The sequence below is a fragment of the Glycine soja genome, chromosome 20, assembly GCF_004193775.1.
Source record: "Glycine soja cultivar W05 chromosome 20, ASM419377v2, whole genome shotgun sequence".
Lineage (NCBI taxonomy): Eukaryota > Viridiplantae > Streptophyta > Magnoliopsida > Fabales > Fabaceae > Glycine > Glycine soja.
The window spans coordinates 46707080-46734063 of record NC_041021.1 but is presented as its reverse complement, the minus strand read 5'-3'; the positions used below and the strand labels follow the sequence as shown (position 1 = coordinate 46734063).

General features: G+C 33.0%; 3 protein-coding genes across 4 annotated transcripts; 1 reads left to right on the top strand and 2 right to left on the bottom strand.

The window, feature by feature from the left end:
• On the bottom strand, positions 1-3071 carry LOC114403850 (haloacid dehalogenase-like hydrolase domain-containing protein At2g33255). The gene is made up of 5 exons (XM_028367046.1): positions 2632-3071; positions 2514-2556; positions 1845-1905; positions 1052-1186; positions 1-676 (listed from the first exon to the last, which is right to left on the bottom strand). The coding sequence occupies exons 1-5, from the start codon at positions 2966-2968 to the stop codon at positions 512-514; spliced, it is 741 nt and encodes a 246-aa protein (XP_028222847.1). The 5' UTR covers positions 2969-3071; the 3' UTR covers positions 1-511.
• Positions 3072-4952: 1881 nt separating this feature from the next.
• On the top strand, positions 4953-10964 carry LOC114403562 (carboxyl-terminal-processing peptidase 2, chloroplastic-like). The gene is made up of 13 exons (XM_028366581.1): positions 4953-5103; positions 5354-5687; positions 5823-5972; positions 6295-6377; positions 6523-6731; positions 7102-7170; positions 7460-7578; positions 8707-8782; positions 8855-8896; positions 9221-9329; positions 10222-10319; positions 10398-10491; positions 10557-10964. Exons 1-13 carry the CDS (start codon positions 5017-5019, stop codon positions 10683-10685), a joined length of 1599 nt encoding a protein of 532 aa, XP_028222382.1. The 5' UTR covers positions 4953-5016; the 3' UTR covers positions 10686-10964.
• A 1093-nt stretch (positions 10965-12057) lies between these two features.
• LOC114403707 (polyadenylate-binding protein 1-like) lies at positions 12058-17978 on the bottom strand. 2 transcript variants are annotated; one of them, XM_028366820.1, is made up of 6 exons: positions 17780-17978; positions 17591-17693; positions 17426-17496; positions 13809-14000; positions 13608-13726; positions 12058-12484 (listed from the first exon to the last, which is right to left on the bottom strand). In XM_028366820.1, exons 1-6 carry the CDS (start codon positions 17891-17893, stop codon positions 12439-12441), a joined length of 645 nt encoding a protein of 214 aa, XP_028222621.1. In that variant the 5' UTR covers positions 17894-17978; the 3' UTR covers positions 12058-12438. The 2 variants fall into 2 exon arrangements, with proteins under 2 accessions (XP_028222621.1, XP_028222622.1); XM_028366821.1 differs by lacking the exon at positions 17780-17978 and having other exon boundaries at positions 17431-17496; positions 17591-17656.
• Positions 17979-26984: the final 9006 nt, after the last annotated feature.

The window sequence follows — 26984 nt, the reverse complement described above, 5'->3', positions numbered from 1 at the left end:
TTAACAAACGCTTTTTTCTATTACGAACCCATGGAAAATGGTTAAGGAGAAACAATTACACTCTGTAAGACTATAAGTTTCCATCACATATGTACTTGTAACTGAACTCTGTCTGGGAAGTCTCCCTCACATATATACTTGTAACTGAACTCTGTCTGGGAAGTCTTAATACGCACAAAACCAGACATAACACCACGAGTCCAAGAAACTGAAGTAACATCCAACAGAACTCGCAAATCCAAGAAAGAGAGGCAACATGCACAGCACAATTCAATGTATCTTGCTATTGACATCAAATTTTAGAACAGTAATTTTGTATGGCATTCATGCCCATATAAGACAAGTTACAACATCATTATTAAAATGCCACCCATTAAATCCTTTAACCTAAAGTTTTAATGATATTTTGTTTCGTGAAGGAATAAAGCTACCCCCAACATATATGCCTCCTCCAAATCTCAGCATAAACCCAAAAAAAATAAAAATTGGTTCACGATAACAATCCTTGGCATCATGGTGACAAATCAAAATTTTCCTTCAGAACTGAGTGAACTTCATCAAGGGAAGTCACCTTGAAATCTGGTTTGAATTCAACATCAGCATACTTGGGAGAATCATATACTCCTGTTTGATCAAGCAAGCATGTAAAGGCTCCTGCTTGCCTTCCACAGCGCACCTGTGAAAAGGTCAAACAAGCAATGGAGCATAAATCAATTACCATCCAAATTCAAATACATTCATCAAATGCAGATATTTGAAGTAGCATAAAACTGACAGATAAAGTGATCTGAAAATCAAAATACAACAATGCATAGGAAAATGAAATCCAGAATAAAATAACAGCCTGAGTCACGGGTTTTATCTATTGTAAGTAATCACACTCTAGTTTGCAGACTGATGACTTTTTTTACTAGAAAGTTGACTAGTCAGCTTTGCAGAAGCAACTCAAAGTGAAAGATTTGAAATGTCTTCTTAATTTTCTCTACAAAGAAAAGTGTACCTGTAGTCATTTATGGTGAATACTTACATTATCAGGAAATGAATTACTTACATCATCTTTAAGGCTATCTCCAATCATTATTACTTCATTTGGTTGAACTTCCCAAAGAGAACAAATATGCAGTAGTGGACCTGGATCAGGTTTATAAGGACGAAATTCCCTGCTTAATGCTGGAGAAAATGTAATCTGCAGTGATGAGGTATAATATATAATGAACAAGTCTAACACTCCAAAAGAAAGAGTTAGAAAGTATTCCTTTACTATCCTATAAGCCATTGAATATAAAAAATAACAAGGGGAAAGAGAAAGAATTGTACGAGTTCCATTTATTATGCCCCTTAGAATTAGAAAAAAGCAGATGGACCTTTTGGAATAACATCCACACCCAATTTAGTCAGTAGTCTAGATGCACCACAGAATGGGAATAGTTAACAACCAATATTAGTGACTTCATGGCATGCACCACAGAAAGCATGTTTAAGAAAGAAGGATTTCTTTTTTTATAAACCATCTTTATAAGATTACACCAACCTTTCTTGCCAATAATGAACATGTAACATAACAAGGTACCATTTTATCCAAGCATAAAGCAACCGTATAACTTCATTTTCACAGACTGATATATCTCATACCTATAGGCAAAAGAAAGCTGCAGTGTAAAATCCCTGTGGTGCTCTTTTAGTGATATTAGCATAATACCATAGCAAAGACAAAGACAAAGTTTAAGCGGGAGAAAAATGGATAACCTGATTTCATGCACAATTTCCCCACATTAATTTAATCAATTCTCCTAGAAAAAAGAAAACAATATATTATATACAGTTGCATCTGTTGGCAAACTCACCCCAAACCGTTCATGGAATAAATCAACTGCTGACTTCGTGTTCCTAGTGATCAAACCCCTCCTAAAAAACGGCCATATAACATGAGTAATTTGTTCACATTTCACAACCACCAATATCATAACGTCATTATTGTTGGAACAACAACTTCACATTTCACAAATAAGTTAGTTAACAAATGCTATTATCACAATTGACAAAATAAACTTCACATTGTAAAATCTTTTAAGCACAAGTCATAAGACATATGTGCAGTAAAACAATATATATATATATATATATATATTTATATATTGATTTTATCAACTCATTTTGTGCATGTTTGGATTGAAGTTTGAAATGTTGTATGGAATTCCAATGTAAATCAAACGGATAAAAACAAAATGAAAACAAAAATAAAGATTCTTATACTTTGACAAAATTACTTTTGCCTCAAAACTACTCTTTCATCTGAAAATCAAACATGCACTCCCTTGGTGTCTAGATGTTGTTAACACAATCTTTGCCCAGACATACAACATGGATAAATAAGAGTATTTTAGTCAGATAATACTTAATCCAAGAGACGATTAGGTAAAAAACAATGTAGTAACTAATATGGCATTTCCTTAAATATCAATTTGCAAAAGGCAGAAAAGAAGACAAGAAGAAGAAAGTGTGCTTAACTGGACCTTATTTTCTTAGAATCGAGCATGGCACAAAGCTCTGCACAACCTGCACAACGAACATGAAACTTGTGACAACTCAACTCATGGGAGAGAGAGGAATGCATGCAAAGTGCAAACGAACCAGGCATGATTTGAAGGCGTTCAAGACCCTGACGCTCGACCTCAGCAATGGCGTCGTAGGCCTTGCGCTGTTTGTGAGGCGGCCACCCTTCGATGTGGCCCAAAATGTCGATGCCGGAAGGGTTTTCCGCTTTGAGCCGCAGGTACTCCTCGTCGCCCAGAACCGCCCTGTACATCGCCGGAAAATCGATCACCGGGACGGTGAGGGTGCCGTCCATGTCGAAAACGACACCCCTCAGGCGCGTTTTGACGCCGGGAGCATGATGGGACATTCGCTTCGACTGTGGGAGCGTCGAGAGGATGAAAGCCTTTGCACAATTGGATACGAGCAATGGCATCCCCGATATTAAATTATGCTTTGCTCTCTCCTTCTCTTCTTACCTCTCAAATCTACCCTGCACACAAGATGGAATTGCTGGTTTTTTTTTCTCAATGTAATTTATTCTAAATTTAAATTCTTCACTACTTAATTAAAACACACATAATTATCACTTACATGACTTATATTAATAAGTATTGATATAAATAATTTTTACATACTATTCAATCTTAACTTGTGAAACATGATAATTTTGTTGATTTTTTATATATCAATAATTTTATGACAATGTTTACATAAAATTTATGGTTTTACTTTTAAGTATCTAACACAGTTATTAATTATATACTTAAAACTCAAATTTAAAAATACTAATTAAATTAAAATAACTTTATATTAGTTTATCAACACACTATTTTAAGATTACTTAACACATTTATATATGCAAAATTTAAACTAAAAAATAATGTCATGTTCAGTCGATGCGGTGCTAAGTGCTAACTATATTTAGTATAGACAGACAGAGTTTAAGAATATTTATATTGATTTCTGTATTTGTTTGGTACGAAATCTAAAGGGAGTTCAGAAAATTTTATTTTATTTAGTATTTAGGTAGAAGTGAATTTTTTTTTAAGTTTAAAGAGATTTTTTTGGAATTAACTCTATCCACCACAAATTGATTTTGTCCGGTGTAATTTTGTGACAAACAGATGTAAAATCCTTTTTTTGAAAAAAAAGAAAGTACTGTGTAAAATCAATTTGCTCCGTGCAACGTGATTCAAAATCGATTTGTCAAGTGCTATCCGGACAGTCACTTAATTTGGTAGTTCACGCCATCATAGAGGGACAATCGAGTGAATTGACGAGTCATGAAGGAGAAAAAAAAACATAGGATAGGATTTGGAGGATGTGTTATCAACTTCAATTCTAAAAACGTGGGGTATATTTATATTTGATTTTGAAATAAAAAGGAATGCATGATCAAGTTAGTGGTTTTTTTAAAAAATGCGGGAGCTAAGCCCCAAACACTAGTAAAATCCAACAACATCATGCAAGACTAGAAGTCGAACTCCCCTTTGGGGTTCAGACAATTCAAACAACCCCAATGACTAAGCATGGCCCCAGTTGACAAGCCAATCAGTTACAACATTTGTCTCCCTTTACACATGATAAATATTAACAACCCAATCGCAATTGAGCAAGGATCTGAGTGCACCAAAAAAATAAAAATTGAGCAAATATTTGATGATGGAAATCATAGTCTAGTAAGGATGATGGACGATATTCAGTTCCAAAACCAACTGATCAGCAACTCTAGAGTCACATTCTAGAATAAGTCTCTGATGTTTGAAATCCACTGTACCAAGCTACTTGAAGGACACTAAGGATATCCAAAGTTTGATATTTTGTGAAAATATTTTTTACTATTAGCATATAATTTTTTTTTTAAGTCTTCTCTACTTAGTGGGCTACTAAGCTTTGCATTTGTGAAAAATGGGTGGTGGATTACAACTTCGGCAAGGAAGAAACGAAGAAAAAATAAAGACTGCAATGTCAATCATGATGAATATGCGATGTCAAGGGGTAAATGGATAGGGATGTAATGGGTCCAGTGTGTAATACCGATAATGTCTATTCTCCTACGTAATATAGAAAATGACAATCATAAATGTGAAAAAAGTAATCTTTAAAAATATATGAAATTCTTTTAACAAGTATGAAAATAGAAAAATAACAATGTTTTAAAAAATATTTTTTCAAAAAATAAAAAATCAGCATCCTAATTAAAAGAAAAAAAAATTAATTAAAAATTTAGGAAAAATATGAGAACCGGCAGAAAAATTAAACTATTTTTATTATCACATCTACGACAAAATTGAAGTTAGTGGGAAGAAAAAACAATAATGTTCTTCAAATTTTATTTTTAATGTTAGTGAGGAAGACGATAGTTTATTTTTAATGTTCTTCAAATTTTATTTTATTTCAAAATAAACGATAATGTAAAGCATAAAGGGAAAAAAGTGAAGGGTTGAGCCAGAGGTGGGGCACCCTTCTCTCTAGTCTTCCATGGAGTTCGTTGCAAGCTCTGTGAACGCTTCTTTTTCTCTTCGTTGCTCTCACAATACCCCTTTCCCTGCCATCTCCATTCCTCCGGTTCTCTTTCCATTTCTCACTTCTTCCCTTTATGTTCTCATCACTTTCACCACTTTTTCTAACCCGTTTCCCGTTTTCGTCCCCACGTTCTGTTTGGTTCACGAGAATTAAAAAAAATGAATTTTTGAACGCTACCCTTAATTTGTTTATCTCTTTAATAAACCAATTTAGATCTAGATGATCAATGAGAAGAAGGACATGAATATTTTTATTTGAGTATGCACTGAATTGTATTTTGTAATATCTGCAGGTGTCACAGTGGAAGTGTTTTTCGTTAAGGGTAATAGAATCTCGGTTTCCATTGGCACATAGAAGGAAGAAAGGTCTTGGTTCTAGAAATAGGGATTCTGGGAAAGAATTTTCAATTGGGGTGGTGCCACGAATAAGCAGCATCTGTTATCCTCAGTGTGGCTATTTTCCATCAAGTGGGGGTTTCACTGCCAAAAGGAGGAAATGTAATAGTCTCCTAAGACTGAAGGATTGTTCAGAAAACATAAGACAACATGCTTCTATTTTGTTTGTGCGGCTGGTTACTGGAGTGATGTTGGTCATGGCTGTTTCTTTGGCTTCTAGTGAGCCATCCTGTGAGTGACTTTGATGTGTAACACATATACAGCTATAGTTAGAATTTGAAATAACAATGGATAATGAATGTGTTAGAATTTTTAAAATCTAATTTTGTCTTAATCTTGTCTCTCTTTTTTCGTTCTTCCTTCTAGGGGCCCTGTCTGAAGAGAATCTCCTCTTTCTGGAGGCATGGAGAACAATTGACCGAGCGTACATTGATAAAAGTTTTAATGGACAGAGTTGGTTTAGGTATAGAGAAGATGCACTACGCAATGAACCAATGAACAATCGAGATGAGACATGTATAGCTTTCATTCTCAACTTTTTTTATTTGTTTTTCTACTTGCTGCACAAAGACAAAACATGCTAAGATGGTAAATTCTCTATGTTTTCAACATAGAAAATCAGCCATGCTAGCCTTTTTAGTTTTCCAACATGGAAGTTTATATTTTCTAGCCATCCTAATGTCGATTTCTATCTTCTATAAATGAAGGTTCTAAACTGTTTCATGATAAGTCATATACATGATTTTGACATGTCAGAAATTGAGTAGGAATGCATCATTCTGTGTAGTAAAAAATATTCCTGTTTAACTCAAATTGTTGTTGCTGCATTTGTACGCAGATACAGCAATAAGAAAGATGCTTGCCACATTGGATGATCCATTCACTAGATTTTTGGAGCCTGAAAAGTTCAGAAGTTTGAGGGTACAATTCCTTCTTACTCTAGGTTTTCCTTTGGCTTATTTTACACATTGTCTTGGGTGCACTGCATAATACCATTTGTACAATCTAGCAGAATATATGCTTCCCTACACTTTAATCCCAAAAGCTATTTTTTTGTTGAAGGCAGTCTGGAACTAAAGGCGCTCTAACTGGAGTGGGGTTATCAATAGGCTACCCTACCAAAGCTGACATGCAACCTGGTGGACTTGTTGTCATTTCAGCTTCTCCAGGAGGTCCTGCATATAGAGCTGGTGTTTCGTCTGGAGATGTTATCCTGGCTATTGATGATACAAACACAGAAAACATGGGACTATATGATGCAGCTGAACGTCTACAGTGGGTTTTTTTCTCCTTCATTCAACTTGTGCTTTCAAATAAATATTTTCCTCTGCAAATGGGGAAAATAAAAAAGATAAACGATTACATTGTTAATATTGTGAAGACCAAGAAATAGGATTGCATTTACTTCTTAAAAGTTTCCCAACAAGTTAAAAGTGCAGTACCACATTATTTTAAATATTGCAGTCCTGTATTCTGTTTCTTTATCTGCTATCTGCTTAGTCTTACAGGCTTGTCTCTTATTTAATATCTCTGTCTCAGTATTGTTACTCAAAGATGAGAGCCAGTTTAGTTACTTGAAATTTGAAACATCCATTTAAAAGAACGAACTTTCATTATTTGCCTTACCTTATAAGATAAATTGCAGGGGACCGGAAGGAAGCTCTATAGCTTTGACCATTCGTAGTGGTTCGGACATAAAACACCTGGATTTGACGTAAGTTAGTTTCCTTTCCAAATGGAAGCAAATTTGAAGCTTAGGCCTTTGAGTATATTTTGTTTCCTACGATGATTCAGAAAAGTTGTAGTTTGATAATGCTTCATTATGTTTAGCCACATTTATATGGTTAACTCTTTTTTGTTACCATTGTTAACCCTCCTAAACATTGTTGTTTTTTTATTGTAGTTATCATACCTGGTAGGCTTAAATAACATTTTTTCTTTCTTCCAAAACTTCTATCTTATTTCTAATTAAAAAACTAAAAACAAGAGTTTCTGCATATCAGGCGAGAGAAAGTTTCATTGAATCCTGTGAAGTCAAGATTGTGCAAGCTACCTGCTTCAGGAAATGATTCCCCGACAATTGGTTATATCAAACTAACATCTTTCAACCAAAAGGCATCTAGTAAGTAGTGATTGGTGGGTTAAGCACGTTTTCTCTTGCTACTATACTACTATTAAAAAGGATAATTCTTAACTAATATGCTTTAATCATGTGGCATATGTTTTAACCTAATATGTCAAGGCATAGCTCTTACTATGCTCAGCAGTTTGGTCTGACCAATTACTATTTTTTTAAGTATATATAAGAATTTTCACTGTTTTATGGGGTATACTTAAAAGACTGAAGCAAGAAATGTAAATATATCAAAAAATAGTCTTGAGCTTTGCTATGTATGCTTTTCATTGCAATATTTGGATTGTTTCTCTTAACATGTTATAAAGCTGCTTACTGCAGATGGGCTTTTGGGTTGATAATCTTGAAACTTCCATATTTCACTGGACTAACCAGTATTACATTTTACTTTCAAGTGACAAAAAGGATGGAGTAATGGCTGTGGTGCCACAACCAATAATGATTATGAGATTTTACCATGAATTTTATGGCATTAAATTCAGTCATCAGGGTAGTTTTACCATGAATTTGTCAGAAACACAATATCACTAAAGTGCCCAAGACTTCACACCTCGCAAAACACATGGTGTAGCCTTGTGCTTTGCAGAGAAAACCTCAATACTCAAGGAAGGCTCATATCCTATGGAAGCATTGCTCCCTAAGGAAGCCTAACTTCCTTTGCCCTAGAAAACTGTACTTCTAGGGGAATTGAATTATACTTGTGTATTGTCCAATACTTTCAAAATTTGGGGTATCCCCATTTCTGGGTCCGTTTTGTATCGTATTTGCTTATTATTTTGTTTCTCTTTAAATTTACACTCTTCCAGATGAAGAAATTGATCTATTGACTATGTTATTTCCTTAAATGTAACATTCATTTCATCAACTCAAACTATGTTTACATTCCAGTTTCCATCTATACTTGATATAATATATCATTCGACTAATTAAAGTCACTGATGAACATAAAATTTCTACTTCTCTTTTGATTTAGATAAAGTATGATTTACATTTTTTGTAAAATATCGATACTTGTTTGTCATTACCTTAACTGTTTTTTTGCTCTTTTTGATGATGAAAGAAGTTCTGCATTTTTTGTCTTTTTCTTTCTTTCTGGTGGATGTACCACCCCTGCAGGTGCTATCAAAGAAGCAATCAATACATTAAGGAGTGATAATGTTAATGCATTTGTTTTGGATCTTAGAGATAATAGGTGATTCAGCAATGAACATTTTCCATTATGTACTTTCAATCATTAGCTTTCTGACACTTATATTGGTTGCAGTGGTGGTCTTTTCCCAGAAGGAATTGAGATTGCCAAAATTTGGTAAGAAACGATTACCAACTATTGGCAATTTTACATCTTGTATTGTGTATAATATTTTTTCACTGGCACTTGAAGTTTTACTTCTTACCAGTTACAGTTATTCCTTGTCTGCAGTAAGGCCTCTCCAATTATAGATCAGAAATGTTCTAACCTTATTATCAGAAACATCTTATAATATTTAAAATTATATTGCGTAACTAAACTAGGTTATGAAATTCTTTCAATAATCAACAATGGAAAAGGTTCTTTCTGTATTAAAATTTTCTTTTTCTTAATTAACTATCCTATATTCAGCTTGAAGTTCTAATATATATTATCAACCAGGTTGGACAAAGGGGTGATTGTGTATATTTGTGATAGTCGTGGTGTTCGAGATATACTTGATACAGATGGAAGTAGTGCACTAGCAACTTCAGAACCCCTGGTTGTACTGGTATGTTTTTGCTTTCTTCTGTTGCACAGTAATAGTATTGAGTAGAGTTGGCCCAAATGCATGGTAGGTAAATATGATAGTTCTCATTTTATTTTCATGGGCAAGTTCCTTAAACAAGATTTTGCAGGCCATGCAAGCTAGTTGTGTCAGGCATGAGAGGGAGCTTTCAAGAGAGTTGTGTAGCATTGAACAGAGATGCAGGGATAGTAATTAGTTGTTGGACAAGGGGTGTTTGAGAATTCCATTGACTCTAAACCTGTAATCCCATTTTGATATCATATTTAAAATATTTTCTCATGCCATTTGTGTGGTTGATAGGAAATTTTTCAAACCATTTATATTTTGTTCATATTTTTTTATTATTATTTTACAATAATATGCACAGCATCTAGAACTCTATGATTAACAATATGCATCTGCATTTTGTACTAAGCTGCCATGCATTAGGCTTGATTCCTCAATAATTGAGATGTTGAAAGGTTTTGTTTCATAATTATTTCGGAACTTGTGGTGTAATTACATGTGTTTTTAATAAGTTGAGAGTGCATCTTGTCAGAATTTAATGTAGTAGTTCAAGGATCTTGCTACTACTAAGAAATGAATGAGATTGAGCTAATGTGGTGCAGTATGGATTAATTATTGTTTTTTAGTCATGGCCTCATGGGAATATTTAGGGGCGTTGATGATTGTTCTACCAGATGTCAGCTAGGTTCATAAATGTAATTGTGAAGATGTGAAAGTAGGGGGTAAAATTAGGGCAGTTATTACATAATTGTTTGTGTACAAAATTTGTTTATTCAGTGTTAATAGTTCCGTCCTCCAGAGTTCCAAGTTACCATTCACTCGTTTGCATAGTTGAAGCGAGTAATTAAATATCTTGAGCCTGTATCAGGTAAACAAGGGAACTGCAAGTGCAAGCGAAATATTAGCTGGTGCATTGAAAGATAATAAACGAGCCGTATTGTTTGGAGAGCCAACATTTGGAAAAGGGTAGTTACTTTGGTTTCAGTTCAAACCCAACAAGCTAAAATTTACGTCATTTTCCTAATATGAGCTATACATATGCAGGAAGATCCAATCAGTTTTTGAGCTCTCTGATGGCTCTGGATTGGTTGTTACAGTTGCTCGCTACGAGACACCTGCACATACAGATATTGACAAGGTTTGCTCTTGATTCTCCACCTCCTAAACTGGTTTCGTCCGCTAACACCCGGCATTTGCATGTAGGTTGGTGTCATTCCTGACCATCCTCTACCAATATCATTTCCCAAGGATGAGGATGCATTTTGCAATTGCCTCCAGGATCCTGCGTCTTCTTGCTACGTCAATAGGATCCAGCTTTTTTCAAAATCATGATTTTTTGGGGGTTGTTGTACATTAATTCTTTGTAAAATATTACTATTCATTAACAGAACATAATGTTTTCTTTGTTTTGGGGGCTTACTGATTGAGCAAGGGAACATTGTTGCCACAAATATTTGGATGTATATGAAAACCAAAGACTAGAGATTTTTGTTCCTGAAAATCATCGGAACATGGGCAAAGAAAACCAAAACAAATGGATGTACCTGAATTAGAATTGTTCGCAATTGAGATGTCGGTGAATGTCAATAAGTACTGCTGAATTTCTCCTTTTTTTTAACTTAGTAAAATATAGATACTTATAACAGGTTCTAAATCGGTTTGTAACAGATCATTGTATCGTACTATTTTATGCATAATAAATTGAAATAAGTAATGAAATTTACGATAGTGACGATGATAGCAACATCAGTGCTGCTGATAAGGAAAGCCCACCAGTAGGAGGAAATGCTGGCCCAAGAGGATTCCCAAACGCCCAACAGATTGCGATGATTAATAAGGGGAGATAGGGCTAAGCAAAGCGAAAAGGGTCTTTCATGAGATGCAAAATGAAAACTATAGTCCCCCACAATGTTTGTGAATAATTGTTTTTTAGTTAACAAGCAATATACTTCTTTCTATAATTTTAATACACATTCTTATCGGGTCTTATCGGATTCAAATATATTCGCAAATAATCTACGACACTCTTTTTATAATTTTAATTTACTGCTATATTTGTAAATAAATTATATATTAATTTAAACAATATATAAGAATAATAAATAACAAAGAAATTAAAGATAAAAAATTAAGAATTAAATATTTTTAGTTATATATATATATATATATACATATATATTCTTCGGCACACAAACCTTTGGATTAAACACCTAATCACATGGTTAAAACATACTACACTATTATGGGAAATTTAAGTATTGACTTTTGAGCATTTATTTTATATTTTAGGTACGCAAACGTGTTCTTATTGTTTTTATTTTTAAAATTAGAGTCGCATACATTTTAATTTCTAATGTTCTGATACGACCTTTGATACGACGTTCATTATAATACTTAAAAGTTAGAACTTACAAGTATAAAGCCTACAATAATCTGATAATTTCTAAAACTAAAATGGTATAATAGTAATTTCATGAATCATCAAATGTGCCAATTCTTAGAGACTAATTTAGTGTACTCATTAAAATTGATGCCACCACAAAACAGACCAAAGCGACAACAATCTAACACATTACAAGAACACAGCCTACGTAAGTTCTCAAACAGAATAATTAATCATTTTCTTTGAACCCAAATCTCCTGAGTTGTGGGATATGCCACGCAATAGCAGTAAAAATACTTCAAGCTAGCTTTAAGAACTGACTTCGGAAGCATGTAACCAATTCCAACACTGTTAATATCAATTCTTTAAAAAAATCCAACATTGCACTGAATAGTCCAATTTTGATGTTCAAACTAACAAAACTATTGAAATTTTCCCCTGCATAGTTGCCTCCATCACTGTATAAGTAAACCGGAGGGCCAAGTGCTATCAACATTCAAGATGGGTAGCTAAGTGATCAAAACTACATTTGTCCGCATCATACATTCTACAGCGTTAACAGGCAAGGGCATCTAACTTCTGTGTAAACTAAAGCTTTATGTTCTTGCTCCACCAACGAAAATTATTACAATGGCAAATTAGCAACGCCTTGTCTCTTCATATAATTAAATATGTGATCACCTATTAAACAGAGAATGTGCACTAGTATGGCCTGTATCGAGTGGGTCTTCTATACCTTGGAACCCTTCTGCATATCAAAATGATTTAATCATAAAAAGGTAAGCCATGTGGAAGAAGTAATAACATTTTATCAAATCACAGAAAGAATGACAAATCAGAGCAATTAAAACTTAGTTTTCATCCATTGTCATTATTTTAAACTTTTTTACACAATCACATTCATATCAAGTGAGAACTCAGAACTATTCTATAATCATATGTATGGATGATCAAGATTTATTATTCTCTTAATAACAAGTAGGAACAGATCTTCTCATTTAATAACTAGAATAGCATGCATGCTTCTATGGTTTTCTTCAGGTTTTTTGTAGGTGGGGTGGGGTTCTCCCACAAGCTAATGCCACACCTTTTGGGTGAGGAGCTAGTCCCCACGTGAGTATCTGATGGCATGACCCTGGCCACAAAGTTCTGTCAGCAGTATTCTAACTCTAGCACTGCAGTAAGGTTCACCTACATAGAACTTAAATCTGATCTATAATTCTATATGATTTTAAATAGGATTTACATCCTCTCGTGTTAGTAAGAAATATGACAAACTCATGTTATGTGAGAGAAAATCACAAAACAATTATAGTAGGTCCCAGTATTATTTGCATAGGGCCCATTAATTAATTGTCTTTCTCTCTTTAACATGACAATATCATGTTCTCTGAGAGGACCATGATCCTTTCAAATACCAACATTTTAAAAGGGTTATATTCAATGTCTCTACTACCCAATAAGAACACTTGGGGAGACATACTAAAGTTTCAAAAAAAATTCCATTACTTTCTTATTATGTTTGTGTCCGTGTGTGCCCATAAGAAGAAAAACAAAAAAAAAATAAAGTAGCATTCTGTTGTGTTGTTAGGTGGTCATGGTAATAGGAATGTGTAATTTGGAAACCAGTTTAATACATGTTTGCAAGGTTGTAAAGAAACAGATAGTGAGACCTACCATCAGATGTATTACTGACATACAAGCAAATATATTTGTTACTTAGAAATGCCAGACTAGATGTAAAGCACCATTTCAATGAAAAAACATTTTTACTTTCTAAATCATCAAAATTCACATAGCAGAGACTGAGGAAAGCAACATCAAATCCAAGGTAAAATTTTCATTTTATCCAGTTTCTGACAATTGCTTACCCATATCCATATGGTGGAAAGAATGAAGCAGGCATGAAAGGCCTCCTAGATCGGAAACCAGCAGGTCTTCTTCCAAAATACTGCTTCATTCCAGGAACATTTGTACGCTTGGCAGACACCTGAATGGAAAACCAGATTTCAAGTTTAAGCAAAGAAACATGGAGTGACTAATTGACTTACACATTATCTAATAGTAAAGACCTTCAGTTGTCGACCATGTAATTCTGATTCATTTAACAGGAGAGCATTCTGCACAGCATCAATCTCAACAAACTCTACATAAGCAAACCCTTTTGGTTGACCAAATTTGTCTGTCAGTATTGTCACCCTGTTCACAGTTCCACAGGACTGAAAATGCTGCTGGACTTCTTCAGGCGTACATGCATAGTCAACCTGAAACATAATTTGGAAACCAGTTTAATAAATACAACACTCTGTTGAAGCTATATAAGATTATAGTTAAATAAAAAATATCCAACAGAAAAATTGAGCATGCAGTAGACGTGACTGTAACTGTAAGAGGCTCTAGATCCTATCATGTCAATATACCAAATACATTAATGTGGTCTTTCCGCAAGTGGCAAATGGATTTAAGCTTAAGATAAGCATTAACATGCAGTCAGTGTGAGGTTGACGTGAATAGTAGGGCCCAATGATAATAAACTTGCAAATGATAGATCTAGCAGTATTAAAAAGATCAATAAATTCAGTTTCTTTAATTTTGAGTGAGTATTTCAGACAAGTTGCCAGGTTCTCATTCTGGTAATTAAACTGTGAATCTAGTAGCTCCCAGCTTTCATCTAATGGATTTCCAGATAGAAACTGAAGTCCAGGGTTATATATTCAAAAAATTTATATAAATATGCAAAAGGACCAATTATCCACAAGCCAAACTCTAATATTTGGATGGATAAAAATAGCCTACAGAAAGAAGACTCCAAAGTGAAACAGGTTACATCTCTATTGCCTAGGTTTAATGTTTGAATAATTTTCTCGTTCTCTAACCTAATAGCCTGCAACCTCTCAAGTACAATAATAATAGCCAACTTTCTGCATATCATTAACTACTGCTTCTCTCTCTTAACCTTGCCTTATTCTTGTATCTGTTAACTTTAAAACCTACAAAATCTAATCACTCTTATAAGCATGGGAATTCAAAGCTTTTGGAACTTTGGCAGAAAGAAAGAAAGGCTTTGTGCCAATCTGATACCTAAGTTGTTCTTTGGTGCATTTGGCTGGAAAAATATTCTATGTTGAGGTTTCTTGCCTATCATTCAATTTGTTGTGGGATAGAAATGTTTTTATGACATCCCTTTCTGCTCATGGTCTCTTAAAGGGAGCTTCTCTTAAAAATGTACAGAGAAATTGGAGATCCTAATTCTACTGATCCTTTCTAGTTTGTATATTTCCACTGCTCTTTAAATTTATACCTATGTAAGAAAGGTTAGATCAACCACCTTTTTTGCTATCTTTTCTGGATTTCTTCTCTCCAACAAATTACACTTTGGCATGAGGAAAAAAGAGAACAAAGCAATTGAAATGGACATTTCACATTTGGACTAAACCAAATCATTTGGTTCCTCTTGTTGTAAGTTAACAAAATGTCCAACCTCTCCAAACCAAACCAATTGATTACATGCACATAATGCCCTCTTTTTATAAGATTAAAAAAAAAAACAATGGTCCAAAGAACTACTTTCCAGACCCTTTTAACCTCTTTCACCTCACAGCCTCAAAAGGTCAAGTTGCTCAAGAAGTGAAATGGCCACCTGAATGTGCTGATTTCACAACTACTATAGAGATGCTTAGCCTTTGGGTTAACCAGCCAAAGGTATCTACAATGTTAGAGTTTTGTTCAGTTTGCCTGCTAGACTGCAAAACTGCACATTGGGGCTTCAAACTTTATAGCAAAGGGGCTAACTTTGCAGAGATATGTCTAGGGTTGTCAGATTTCAGCTACAAGGTATGTAGGCATACAGTTCTGAATAGTAGCATAGAACAGCCAACTTCAAAAACACTGTACCAAGAATCAAGATAGCAGATAGCTAGATGGCCGCTATACTGAAGATAGGGGAAAAGGCATGTATGAAATTTATACTATTTTTTTTATCTGTAGGAATCGAGAACAGTGTCAGAGGATTTACAACAATTCACGCACCTTACCCATCCAATTGAGCTAGACCCTCTTGGCAAAATTTATACTACTCGCATATAAATGCTGAAAATTACAGAAAATTAAATACATATCAATAATAATAAAAAATCATAGGCTAGACACACAATCGCCATCAATCTAAAGGGATAATTAACAAGTCAATAGCAATGATGAGTAGAGCTAAGCTGAGGTGCTCTTTTGGGCTGGTTGTGACTGAGATGATGCCATGGCTGCACTAAAGAGGGGACAGATTTAATAATCAACAGCAAAAAGAGACAGAATAGAGAATGTGTTCCAAAGAAAAAGAGAAACAACATGGGATGGAATCACGGAAGAAGTTGCAGCAAAAATAGAAAAGAGGCAAACCCCTGTGTATGAACTATGAATAGAGTCTGAAAAAAGGAGTAGACTTGACAAAGTTAAGGGTCTTCCAGAATGCATGCAAGGGCTGCTTAAAAACATGCTGGGCTAATGGAAAAGCAAGGCTTTGCTTGAAAATAAGTCATCATTCAGAGAGAAGTGGTGCAAAGGAGCAGAGCAGCAACCAACTGTGTCATTCTTTGAATGACTAAAGGGTTTTGAACCCATTTTTCATTCTGATGTAGGGAAAATATATGAAATTTAAAAAATTGCCAGAGAAATCTGAAATATGGTCAAACAAAATGATGGCAAAACAGGGATTTTTTTTGTTACCGTTGAACAGAGAACCGTGCCTTCCAAGGGAGAGAGTAGAGTTGCCTTCAAACAGAGAGAAAGCAAGCCCTAACATGACTCACAGTTTTAGTTATGCCTCAAAACAGCTAACAAAGGTTGTCGATTTGGTCTGAAATGGGAGCCTTGATGGACTCGCACAATTGGTCTCCAACTTGCAAGCTTCAGCTGATCCCACATGAGTTCACTCAAGCTTGCCAGAAAACGATTCTCCATGCATGTTAGCTCGATTTGGAACAGTGAGCTTGTAGTGGGGACTGCTCGGAGAGAGAAAAGAGAGGTGTGTGATGAATCCGTTCAGCACCCCGCGGAGCAAATACGATAAAGATACCAAGGTACCTAATTATCGTAAGATTATGGTAAGCCTATATACAAAGAATCTAGACACTAATAAAATACTTCCCAAAACGGGACACTTGATATCCAAACACGGTTACCCTGCTTTTTGAGAAGAAGAAAAAAAAAAACAAAGCAGCACAGTGTGCAGTTACGGATCTCCCCTTAAATTAATTTCTTTTTCCTTTATTGACTAAAATTAAACTAAGGGCCGAGATCCTTGCCAATTCTTTTAAAACTATGGGGGATAAAATTCACATAATATCCAGTCATATGGATATGTCTCCTGTGACTTCTGACATAGGTTAAAACTACCCCCTAAGTCCACCATCATTAGACAACAAGCTATACAAATATTTATCGGCGTACGAGTTTTTCTATCGCAAGAAAGCCTTTACAACTACAGCAACATTTACCCTCACCAATGTCAAAAAGAATTGATCAAAAAGGCGAATCTGTTAGCGAATAGTGACAAAGAAAGACTTTAAGACCTTAAAACCCTAAAGTTATAAGAGGACCGTATAACAAAGATGCACCAACTAGCTAAATCAGCCAACTATTGCAGCGTGCGAAGAGATTAAAAAGCGGCAGAACAATAAAGATACGAAACCCTCACATTACCAACATAGATTGATCGAGCATCCACTTCCTCCTTTTCAACTTGAGTCGCAGAAGTGCCAGACGAATCTTAAAAACAAGAATTAAAAAAATAATCGAAATTAAGAAACAGAAGCAGTAACGCGAAATAAGAAAGAGATCTGAACGAGTGAAACAAACAAACCTTGAACAGCGCCCATCTCTTTCTCAACCTTTGCCTGCATTTCGCGTAGGGCGCTAGCTTCCTCCTCGATCTCCTTCAGCCTCTTCTTCATGTCCTCCAGTTCCTAACAATTTGACGATACTCGTTGATTTAATGCTGTGGAGAGAGACAGAAAGAGAAAAGTAACTTAACCTAACACCAAACCCTAACCTTGTTTGTGTGATTGGGGGCAAGTTGCTCGTCTTGCTGTTCGGCGTCTGCGTCCATGTCAATCTCCTCGTCGGGAATGTCTGCACCGTACACCTCGTGCTCTTCCTGCTCCATTATTCCTCTACTTCTGTTCTGTTCTCTACGCCTACTGATTTTCGTTTGGCTTTCTCGGAACACCCTAAAATGTGATCTTATTCAAATATCCTATCCTATTGGCTTTTATAGGGATGCACGGAATTATTTTTTTTTTTAATTATTTGTATAACCATAGGGTAAGCGTACTTGCCTAATGTAAGGCCCGTTGCGTTTAATGTTAGGTTTAATATTCAATTTTATCCTTTAATTTATTTAAAACGCTCAATTAAATTTTCTAAATCTCGTTTTAGATGGTGGTCAGTTTTTAGTATTTGGTTTTGAAATGTTATTTTAAAACTGTTCAAATGAAACCATTGTGAGTTGGTTTTTTCCTAAATTTTGAAACAATTTTCTTTATGCTTTGAAAACAATAAAAATAAGTTTTCTAATTTTTGTTTTCAACATATTTATCTATCTCATCCAACCTTACTACCTTTTCTCCCTATATTTTATGTGACGGACCTCATTGATCACCTCTAAGCATGAGCCAGTGTCATCGTCCACAATAGTAATTGTTGATCTTAAAGTTAAACGAGTTAGACCTCTTCAATCTAAGTCTCATTTTTTTTTTACTTTTTTTTGTTTTTTAGATTTTAGAGATTTGCTCCACCATGCAACTCTACTTCTATGACACTTTCTTTAGTCTCGATTCTTAAACAACTTTGCCAACAATGTTGATGAGGAGGTCACTATTATGTTTGTTTTATTTTTGGGTGTGCATTTTAGTTTGGGGTTGTTTGTATTTTTGTTGATGAAGGGGAAAAAGGGATAGCAGTGAACAATGTAAGAGAGAGAAAACATGGAAGAGGAAGATGGAATAAGGGGAAAGAGGTGAAGGATAAGATGAAATGGACCATCGATGGAAATCACCATGGCGATAGAGGGTGTGATTTGTAGCACCGGCGGGAAGGTTATGGATGTTGCTACTGACAATAAAGCTAGTGGTGAAAGGATAGTGCAGAGGGTGTCATAGGTGTAGATCTAAAAATTGTTCTTGATCGTTGTCCTTTTCTTCCTCCAACGAACCCAACACTTAGAAGCCCTTCTTTCATCTTCCTCTTCGCAACAACTTTGACCCCTATCACCCACTAGCACGGGCGCCAACGAAAGGATCTAAGAAGAATAGTATCAAATTTGTCTCACTCCTTCACCAGATAAAAGCTTTGTCTTGTTCATTGGTCTAGGTAGAAGTCACTACTCCTGATTCCATGGTATAGAGATTGAACCCTCAAAACTTTTTGAAAATTGAAAGTAGACATTTTTATAACTAAACCAAAAATAACTAAAATTGAAAACTCAAACCCAAAATTGATTGTCGTTTTTTAAAATTTTGAAATTATAAACAGGGAAACCACCCCAAACAGGCCATATTTTTTGGGTATATAATTAGGTCCTTTAGTTTTCAATTTTACCCAATTGGGTCCTTGTCGTTGGAGTTATGCAAACGACGTTAAGTGTGTGTACAAGTGATCAATCTTGTCCGTTAGATTTATTAATTTTTTAAACGAGTGGCTGAGATTTATTCTTTTTTTTTCTATTTTCTTCTCTTTCCCAGATTTACCCTTTACTCTACACAGACTCTACTAACCCTTCTCTCTATCTTTCCAAACTCAATACTCATTGTCATTGATGCATAAAATATGTTAGGCTCACACAAGGGCAAGTGTACCCTACGCAATGGTAACAATGACATTGTCCACACTCTTCAGCTCTCAAAAACCCCTAAGGTTCTCTCAAATTCATGAAAAGATGAGAATGAAACTCAATATTCTTTTTACAAAGACAAAGACCTTTATATATAACTTTCTAAAGATAATTGCACAAAAAGACACGCTATGACTGTGGTGAATCCACCACGACCATGATCGAAAGTGACATTGAAGCCCTGAGTCATTATGGATTGACTATGATCCTCTTGGTTGATCACAACCCTCATGAATTGATCAGGACCTTGGTGAGTTTACCACGACCGTCATCAGATCCTTTACGTGGTTATGGGAAGGTCATTATCATCTGGCTGTGATTAAGTACATAGTCTTTAAATCTTTCTAAATTTGTGTAATTTTCAACTTTTTCACTCAATTGAGCGGTTATACTTCTGCAATACAAAACTAGTGTCCAAAACGTAAGTTTTCCTAAGAAAATACATGCAAAGTGACACAAAAACTTACACAAAATATCACCCAAAAAGTGGTATATCAGTCATTGAACCCCTAAAATCAAACTCACAAGTGCCAAAAATCACTACCCAACCATAGTCCTTGCGTTGGAACACAGTCACAAGTGTCACTGCAAAACAACTCCCTTCGTGCATGAGCGTGACAACAACAAAAACCACGAGTTTCTCGAAACACATTCATGCACTGAGTTTTTAGATCTAGCCATTTTGATTTGATGTAAGTTAAAAAAAATCAAGAAAGCACAAAAATAATGACGAGAAATGTTTACGCAATGCGACAGAGCTCCTATGAGAGTAATGTTGAGGATTTCTCATACAAGCACAATTGCGACAACTAGGGTGATGAATTGTCAATAAAGTTGTAGGGATTTTTGCGGTGCGGTGATAGAATTTTCATATCTACTGTCTCCTTTAATGTTCCCCTCTTCTGTTTTTCTTTGTACTAATTTCATCTATTAATTCTTTGGATTGAGCTTTGGTGTGGCTAGTTTTTATGTGTGCGTTTTCACTCATTGTTGGCTTGTAGTTGTGCGTTTTTTACACTCGATTAGTTTGCTGAATTGTAGGCTTGTATTGTTCCCAACAATTCCTCTATGAAGAAGCACTTTGACATGTCCATCAGCGTACTTAATGGGCCTAACAACAAGGACACAATTAGGTAAAATTTGAAAACTCAAGAACTCAATTGCATACTAAAAAAAGATTTAATTGAACATTTTAAATAAATCAAGGGACCAAATTGGATATTAAGCATTAATGTTAAAAACAAACTATTTGGTATGCAAATGTGTGCAAAAATTCATTAGACCAACAATAATCACACATCACGAGCGGGATTAGTTTCTGATCTAGTCTATGACCTAAGGCAAAAAAAATCTATTATATAAAAATAATACCATATTAAAACAAGTCAAGTATTTGACTAATATTTAAATATGGTTTTAATTTGTGTAATATATTATTTTTTAAAAATTATTTTTCAAAATTATTTTTGTAATATTTAATTATTCTTTTGGGTTACTTCATTCTAACAACTGTCTTATCAAATGTCATTTGATGACACATCATTTTGTATAATTTTTAATGTAAGTCTTACCAATATCTTATTTTTATTTTAGTCTTAGACTATTTAGCTACAACGGCCAAAATTGGTTAAATCTAGGAATCAACAAGTCTAACCATTAGAGGTTAAAAAAAACGAGTCAAATTGCAAATGAGATAGTCAAGCCAGTAAATTTAAAATCCAAAAACCACTGGATCAATTTGATTTATATTTTTTTAATTTTATACAATTTTTTTTTAAAAAAAGGTCAAATTGATATGCCTTAGAAGTCAACAGGGGTTGTTGTTCCCTTTACCTCTAAGTTGCTTCCTACACCTTCTTTTTGACATTCAGAATGAACATTCAAAATGTAAAATTATATTCCAAAATGTACCCTTTTTTACTTTCAAAATCATCATTCCAAAAGGTAAAAAAACATTCCAAGAAGAATGCAAGAAATAACAACCCAGGTCATGTCAAGTCAAGTCAAAAAAATCGTTACACACAAGAAATTTGGATCCAGTCCACTTTTTACCATTCGGTTTGTTAGGCCGACAAGACCAATATATAATCATACAATGACTTTTGTTATATTCTACTCCCATTTCTTGTTAAGTACACTCCCATTATATATACTTTTTATACCCATAACATTGATACATAATAATTTTTTTTACAATAGTAAAGTAGTTGAAGTGGAGAAAGCATATTATTGATATTGATATTTCAATTTGAGAGACTTTATGAGGCGCTCAACTTTGACAAATTTAAGATCTAATCATACGTTTTAGCATATATAAAATGAGAAGCATCAATGGTGTTGTGTGAGTGAACAAAAACAAAAGAAATAAGGAAAATAATTAGGAGCGTAAACATATTGCATTGGAGTTTGGAGATTAAAGTAAGAGATCAAAGAGGGAAGCATGGAGTGGAAAAGATGAGGGAGTGTGTTGTTGTTGTTGTGCTGAAAAGGAGAGTGTGTGAGGAAAAGAGGAAAATTTGAAAAGGAAAGGTTATTTAAGTAATGTAATTTTATTAAAAAAGGGGAAATAAAGTGTACTTAGATAAAAAAAGAAGAAGAAGTGGATATAGCAAAATCCTTTTACAACTATAATTTTACTATTTTTGTTACATGTGGTTCACGATGAATAAGTAATTAAGGGTATATTCAATCAGGAATTGAAGGATTTTTTTAAAAAAATCATTAAAAAAGTCTTGTGGTATTCAATTATTTTTTTAAAATGATAAAAATAAGTTTGTGGTATTCAATCAATATTATTAAAACTTTTTAAGGAGTACATTAAAATTTATTGATATTCAATTTAGAATTTTTAGAAACTTATAAAAAAGTCTTATGTTATTCAAAAGTTTACAAATTTAGATGAATAGTTTTTATAATGGATTTTGATGGATTTTATGAGACATTTTAGTAAAAAATATATAAATTACACCAATAAAATAATTTCACTTAAACCCTTAGATTTTTTTGGACTTTTTTTTTCCTGTTTGTTGCTATACTCTTATTTCTTCCATCACATAATCTCTTTTTTTTTTCTTCCTTGAAGGCAATGGGAAAATATAATTGTGTATGATATGTTTTATGATGGGGACAAATATAATTTGGAGGAAGCTGCAAATGCATATCAGTCATGCGTTTTTTGTTTTCCTTACGAAATGATGCGATACGGTTATAGGAGGAATGAGGTTTATGGGTACAGGTTCATAGGAATATAGGTAAATATGTAGAGATTGGTTTTTTTATTATGTGTACAATAGAATAACGTTTTGTAAAAGGGGAGCTTAGGATACTATCATTTGGGTTAGTAAGGGATTGTTAACGAGAGGATACATAGAATGATAAATCCCCAGGTCATCTTGAATCATGTTGATGGCTGATAGAATCCGACTCACAGATAAGAGAAGGAATTCCCTCCAACCAAGCTAAACTGAGACCATTAAAAATAGCTTGCAATTTCGCATTGATAATAGTGGAAAAAATCACACGAATCTTGATAATTACACTACTAAAAAAAAGGTAATTTACATCGGTTATATGAGATTATTTACATCGGTTTATGACTGTTATCGTAAGAAATGTTGTTAAAAGTGATTATTTATTTTATGACGGTTGTCAAAAATCATCTTAAAATATTCAGAAAAAAGAAAAAAGAGTGCTTATTCGATGACGATTTCAAAACATCATCTTAAAATGCTTAGAAAAATGATTGCTTATTCTATAACAATTGTCGAAGATCCTCTTAAAATGCTCAGGATTTTAAGCTGTGACCGATGTCTACGACAGTCACAACTTGGCCAAGTTGTGCGTGCTGCATGCGCACATGAAGACTCCAGAGACATCATCAAACAAATTGTGGAAAACAAATCACATATTCAAATTTATAGAAATATCTCAAATTCAAAACGATGTCACTCTAACCGAAGAGGGATTATGTGACGTCACCAGGGAATCCATGGCTTCTTTACGTTTGCTTCTTTAACATCATTTCCTGTAATTAAGAAGTGTTCTTGGGTTGCATCACGTTTTATTAAAAAAAAAATCCCTCGCATGTAATTAATTAGTGCAGATTGTGGACAAGCGTAATGCGTCTCTCCTCCTAAAATGTTTCTTTACAATAATAATAAATATAATGATAATTAAAAGCCATCATTATTTATGAATATACGTGTCAAAATTCGTAATTTTAATGACGTCCATCTCAATTGGATAAAAAAAAACTTAATTGAGACACTTTTAAAAATTAAATGTTAAAATTTGAAGATCAAATTAACATATTTTAAATCATTTAAGAATCAAATTAATAATTAAGCTTAGAAATCACGGCATGTCAAGTTTATAACTAAAGTTAAAATCAATATATATCTAGTTTTTTACTTGTATGATTGTGGATATACACAGTTAATTTGGTAGAATTTAGATTCCTCGGATATTAATAACCTGCAAGCTTCTAGTGTCACTCATTATTGCCGACATTTTTTTTTTCTTCTTTTGACTTCATGACCGACATTTTATATATATAAGTATTAGACAGTATACAAATGTATTATGTGTATGTATAGCAGGGGAAACAGTTACTGCGTATCTAACTGTTTTTTTATAAATAAAAAGAAAGATATAAGATCGGAGGGAGTATTATAAGTTAGTAAATTATTTGTGAGAATAATTATAAGAACAAAATAATAATTTATGAATATAGTTATACAAATAAAATAAACATAAAATAGGTATACAAAATACTGTTTGACAATATGTAAATAAATATGAATTATACCATACTATTAAAATTTTATTAAATATTTTTATATCATTATACAAACTTATATAAAAACGTATTTGAAAAAAAAAGTATGTTTTATAATGCTTAATTAAGTTTTTTTTTAATATGAACTTTTACCCTTTCACATTATTATTATATTATACATTTTTGTGAACAAAATTCATAGCGTACTTTTTGTCGTCTACAGGAATTGATTGAAGACTCATTGTCTAACAAAGCGAGTTAGACTCCTTTCCTAAAAATATAATCTGGGTAACGGAAAATGAATTAAATCAAATAATAAAATTTAGTAAATATTGATGAAGCTCTTCATTTCAATATAGATACATTTTTTTACGAAAACATCACACATTTAAGAACTTTTACATAAAAATTAAAAAACAGACGCAGTTTCCCTTATTTTTATTTGTTTATTATTTAAAAGGATAAAAATGGCAACACAACACCCACGTGCGCGATTTCCACTCTAACTTTATCCGTTGCCTGACTCATTCTTACTCATGAGTCATGATTTCCTTTAGAATTCTATTATTTCATGATAGTAACTAAAAACAAATAAACTCAGACGCTCCGATGAACTTTTATCAAGTTTATTTGCGTTTATGAAAAATGTTTTTAGTTTTTATATGATATTTGTAAGAGTTTCTTTTTTTATGTACTGAAAGTTTGAAAGTTATTAGATTATCAATTAATAAGAAATTATAATAAATTTTTATAAAAAAATAATACATTTATTATATATGTCAACTTTTTATTGGTTGATAATATGATTTTTTTAAAAAAAACTGTTATAATAGAACTTGATTGCTTTAGGTTTTAGGCTTCTCTCTAATCGAAAAAAAAAGAGTATTCTAAAATACCAAGCTACCTATGTGAAGTAAAATTCTTTATTTGAGATAATAATGTCCGCTCAACATTTTTTAAAGAGGAAAGTTACATGCAGTTTTTATAGATATTGTATGTAATATTCTCCGATTAGAATTGGTGTTTCACATTAAGATATGAAGAAAAATAAGTTTTACATTAAAAGATTGTGCATATTATCTATTTATCTTAATGAAACTCTAATTCTAATTAGGGATGAGAAAGTACATTCAAGTCCTATGCATATTGTAAAGAATCTGTAAATAGAATGGATAATTAACTGTAATTGGGACGGGATACAGATATGGATAATATTCAACTCGTCTGGCTTCTCATGCACACATCCCTTTTAAGATTAATACTTTAAGTTTTTAATTTTTAACAATATCACTATTAGATAGTAAAAATACTAAATCTTTAATTATATTTTTTTAAGTGATTAAAAAATTAATTTTAACAATTGGTGTGTTAAATGATTATTTTTATAATTTTGTTTGTTTATGATTTAAATTTAAAATAAATTAATATTATATTTATTTATTTTTAATATTATGTGCACGTATTTTTAATGTTATAATTAAATTATTTAAGAATAAGCTTTTATTATAATTATACTAATTGTTTTAATTAATTTATTATTATTAATATTATACTTAAGTAAAATGTAGATGGTAAATATAAGTATGAATATATAAGTATTCAACAAGTACAAAATGAAGATTAAAATTATTAACTATATAACTATAAATATTATTTTTAAACACAAATATGAAATCTTTACACATTATCATCCGTAATTGTAATCGAACAACAACACATACAATACTTATAAAATTATACGTAAGTTTGTCTTTTTCTTTTTATTGGGAGGACATTATTTACACTAGCAATGAATACAATATGTTTTTAATTTATTATTTTAATTTTTTTTTAAAGGAAATTTATCAAATTAGTTTTTTTAACTTATTTTAATGAATTTTATGATAAATGTATAACCCAAACACTTGCATAATAAAAGTTTATTCAATACACTTACAAAAAAAAAATAGTATTGAAATACACATAGTTAACTCGTTACCTAAATACATCTTAACTGGATTGGTAAAAAATGTCGAGAACTTGAAAGGGCATTATTATCTCAAATTTCAAATAATTGAAATAAGGAAAAAAAAGAAAAAGAGAAAGGTAAGTCCAACAAGGTGCAAGCGAAATTCCAATAATACCTACCCCAGACCCACCTACCTACACTTACTACCATTATCATTTAAAAGTCTCTTATTATTATCATGTCGTGCAAACTCAAGATTTTTAAATTAATAGTAAGTTCAAACAAAAAAAGTAATTTCCAATTTTCATATTTAGTTTTTATTTATTTATAAAAAAAAAATAGTTGAACGTAAGTCAGAAAAAAATAATGAAATTATGTTCATTCTACTGAGCAACACCAACGAGAATTGAGTGCATAATCTCTCACAAGTCACAACATAGTAGATTAATGTGGAAGAAATAGTTACATTTAGTGTTGATTGTGTTTCTAATATGATTGCATCCAAACCAAACCAAATAAAATCCTTCTCAGCGACTCAGCGTACGCTTCACTCTACACAACATTAATTTACCACTAAGCAAAGTAAAAATAAATAAATATAAAATATAAACATAAAATAATAATATAAATACAAAAAATAT

Excerpts from the sequence above, each read along its gene's own strand:
- LOC114403850 (XM_028367046.1), bottom strand. The coding sequence starts at position 2,968 with ATGCCATTGCTCGTATCCAATTGTGCAAAGGCTTTCATCCTCTCGACG. Across the intron at positions 1,906-2,513 it reads CTCGATTCTAAGAAAATAAG|GAGGGGTTTGATCACTAGGA; the intron begins GTCCAGTTAAGC and ends GCCGTTTTTTAG. Across the intron at positions 1,187-1,844 it reads TATTCCATGAACGGTTTGGG|ATTACATTTTCTCCAGCATT; the intron begins GTGAGTTTGCCA and ends TCATCACTGCAG.
- LOC114403562 (XM_028366581.1), top strand. The coding sequence starts at position 5,017 with ATGGAGTTCGTTGCAAGCTCTGTGAACGCTTCTTTTTCTCTTCGTTGC. Across the intron at positions 8,897-9,220 it reads ATTGAGATTGCCAAAATTTG|GTTGGACAAAGGGGTGATTG; the intron begins GTAAGAAACGAT and ends ATTATCAACCAG. Across the intron at positions 9,330-10,221 it reads CAGAACCCCTGGTTGTACTG|GTAAACAAGGGAACTGCAAG; the intron begins GTATGTTTTTGC and ends AGCCTGTATCAG.
- LOC114403707 (XM_028366820.1), bottom strand. The coding sequence starts at position 17,893 with ATGGAGCAGGAAGAGCACGAGGTGTACGGTGCAGACATTCCCGACGAG. Across the intron at positions 14,001-17,425 it reads GATCAATCTATGTTGGTAAT|GTTGACTATGCATGTACGCC; the intron begins GTGAGGGTTTCG and ends ATTATGTTTCAG. Across the intron at positions 13,727-13,808 it reads TACATGGTCGACAACTGAAG|GTGTCTGCCAAGCGTACAAA; the intron begins GTCTTTACTATT and ends TTTTCCATTCAG.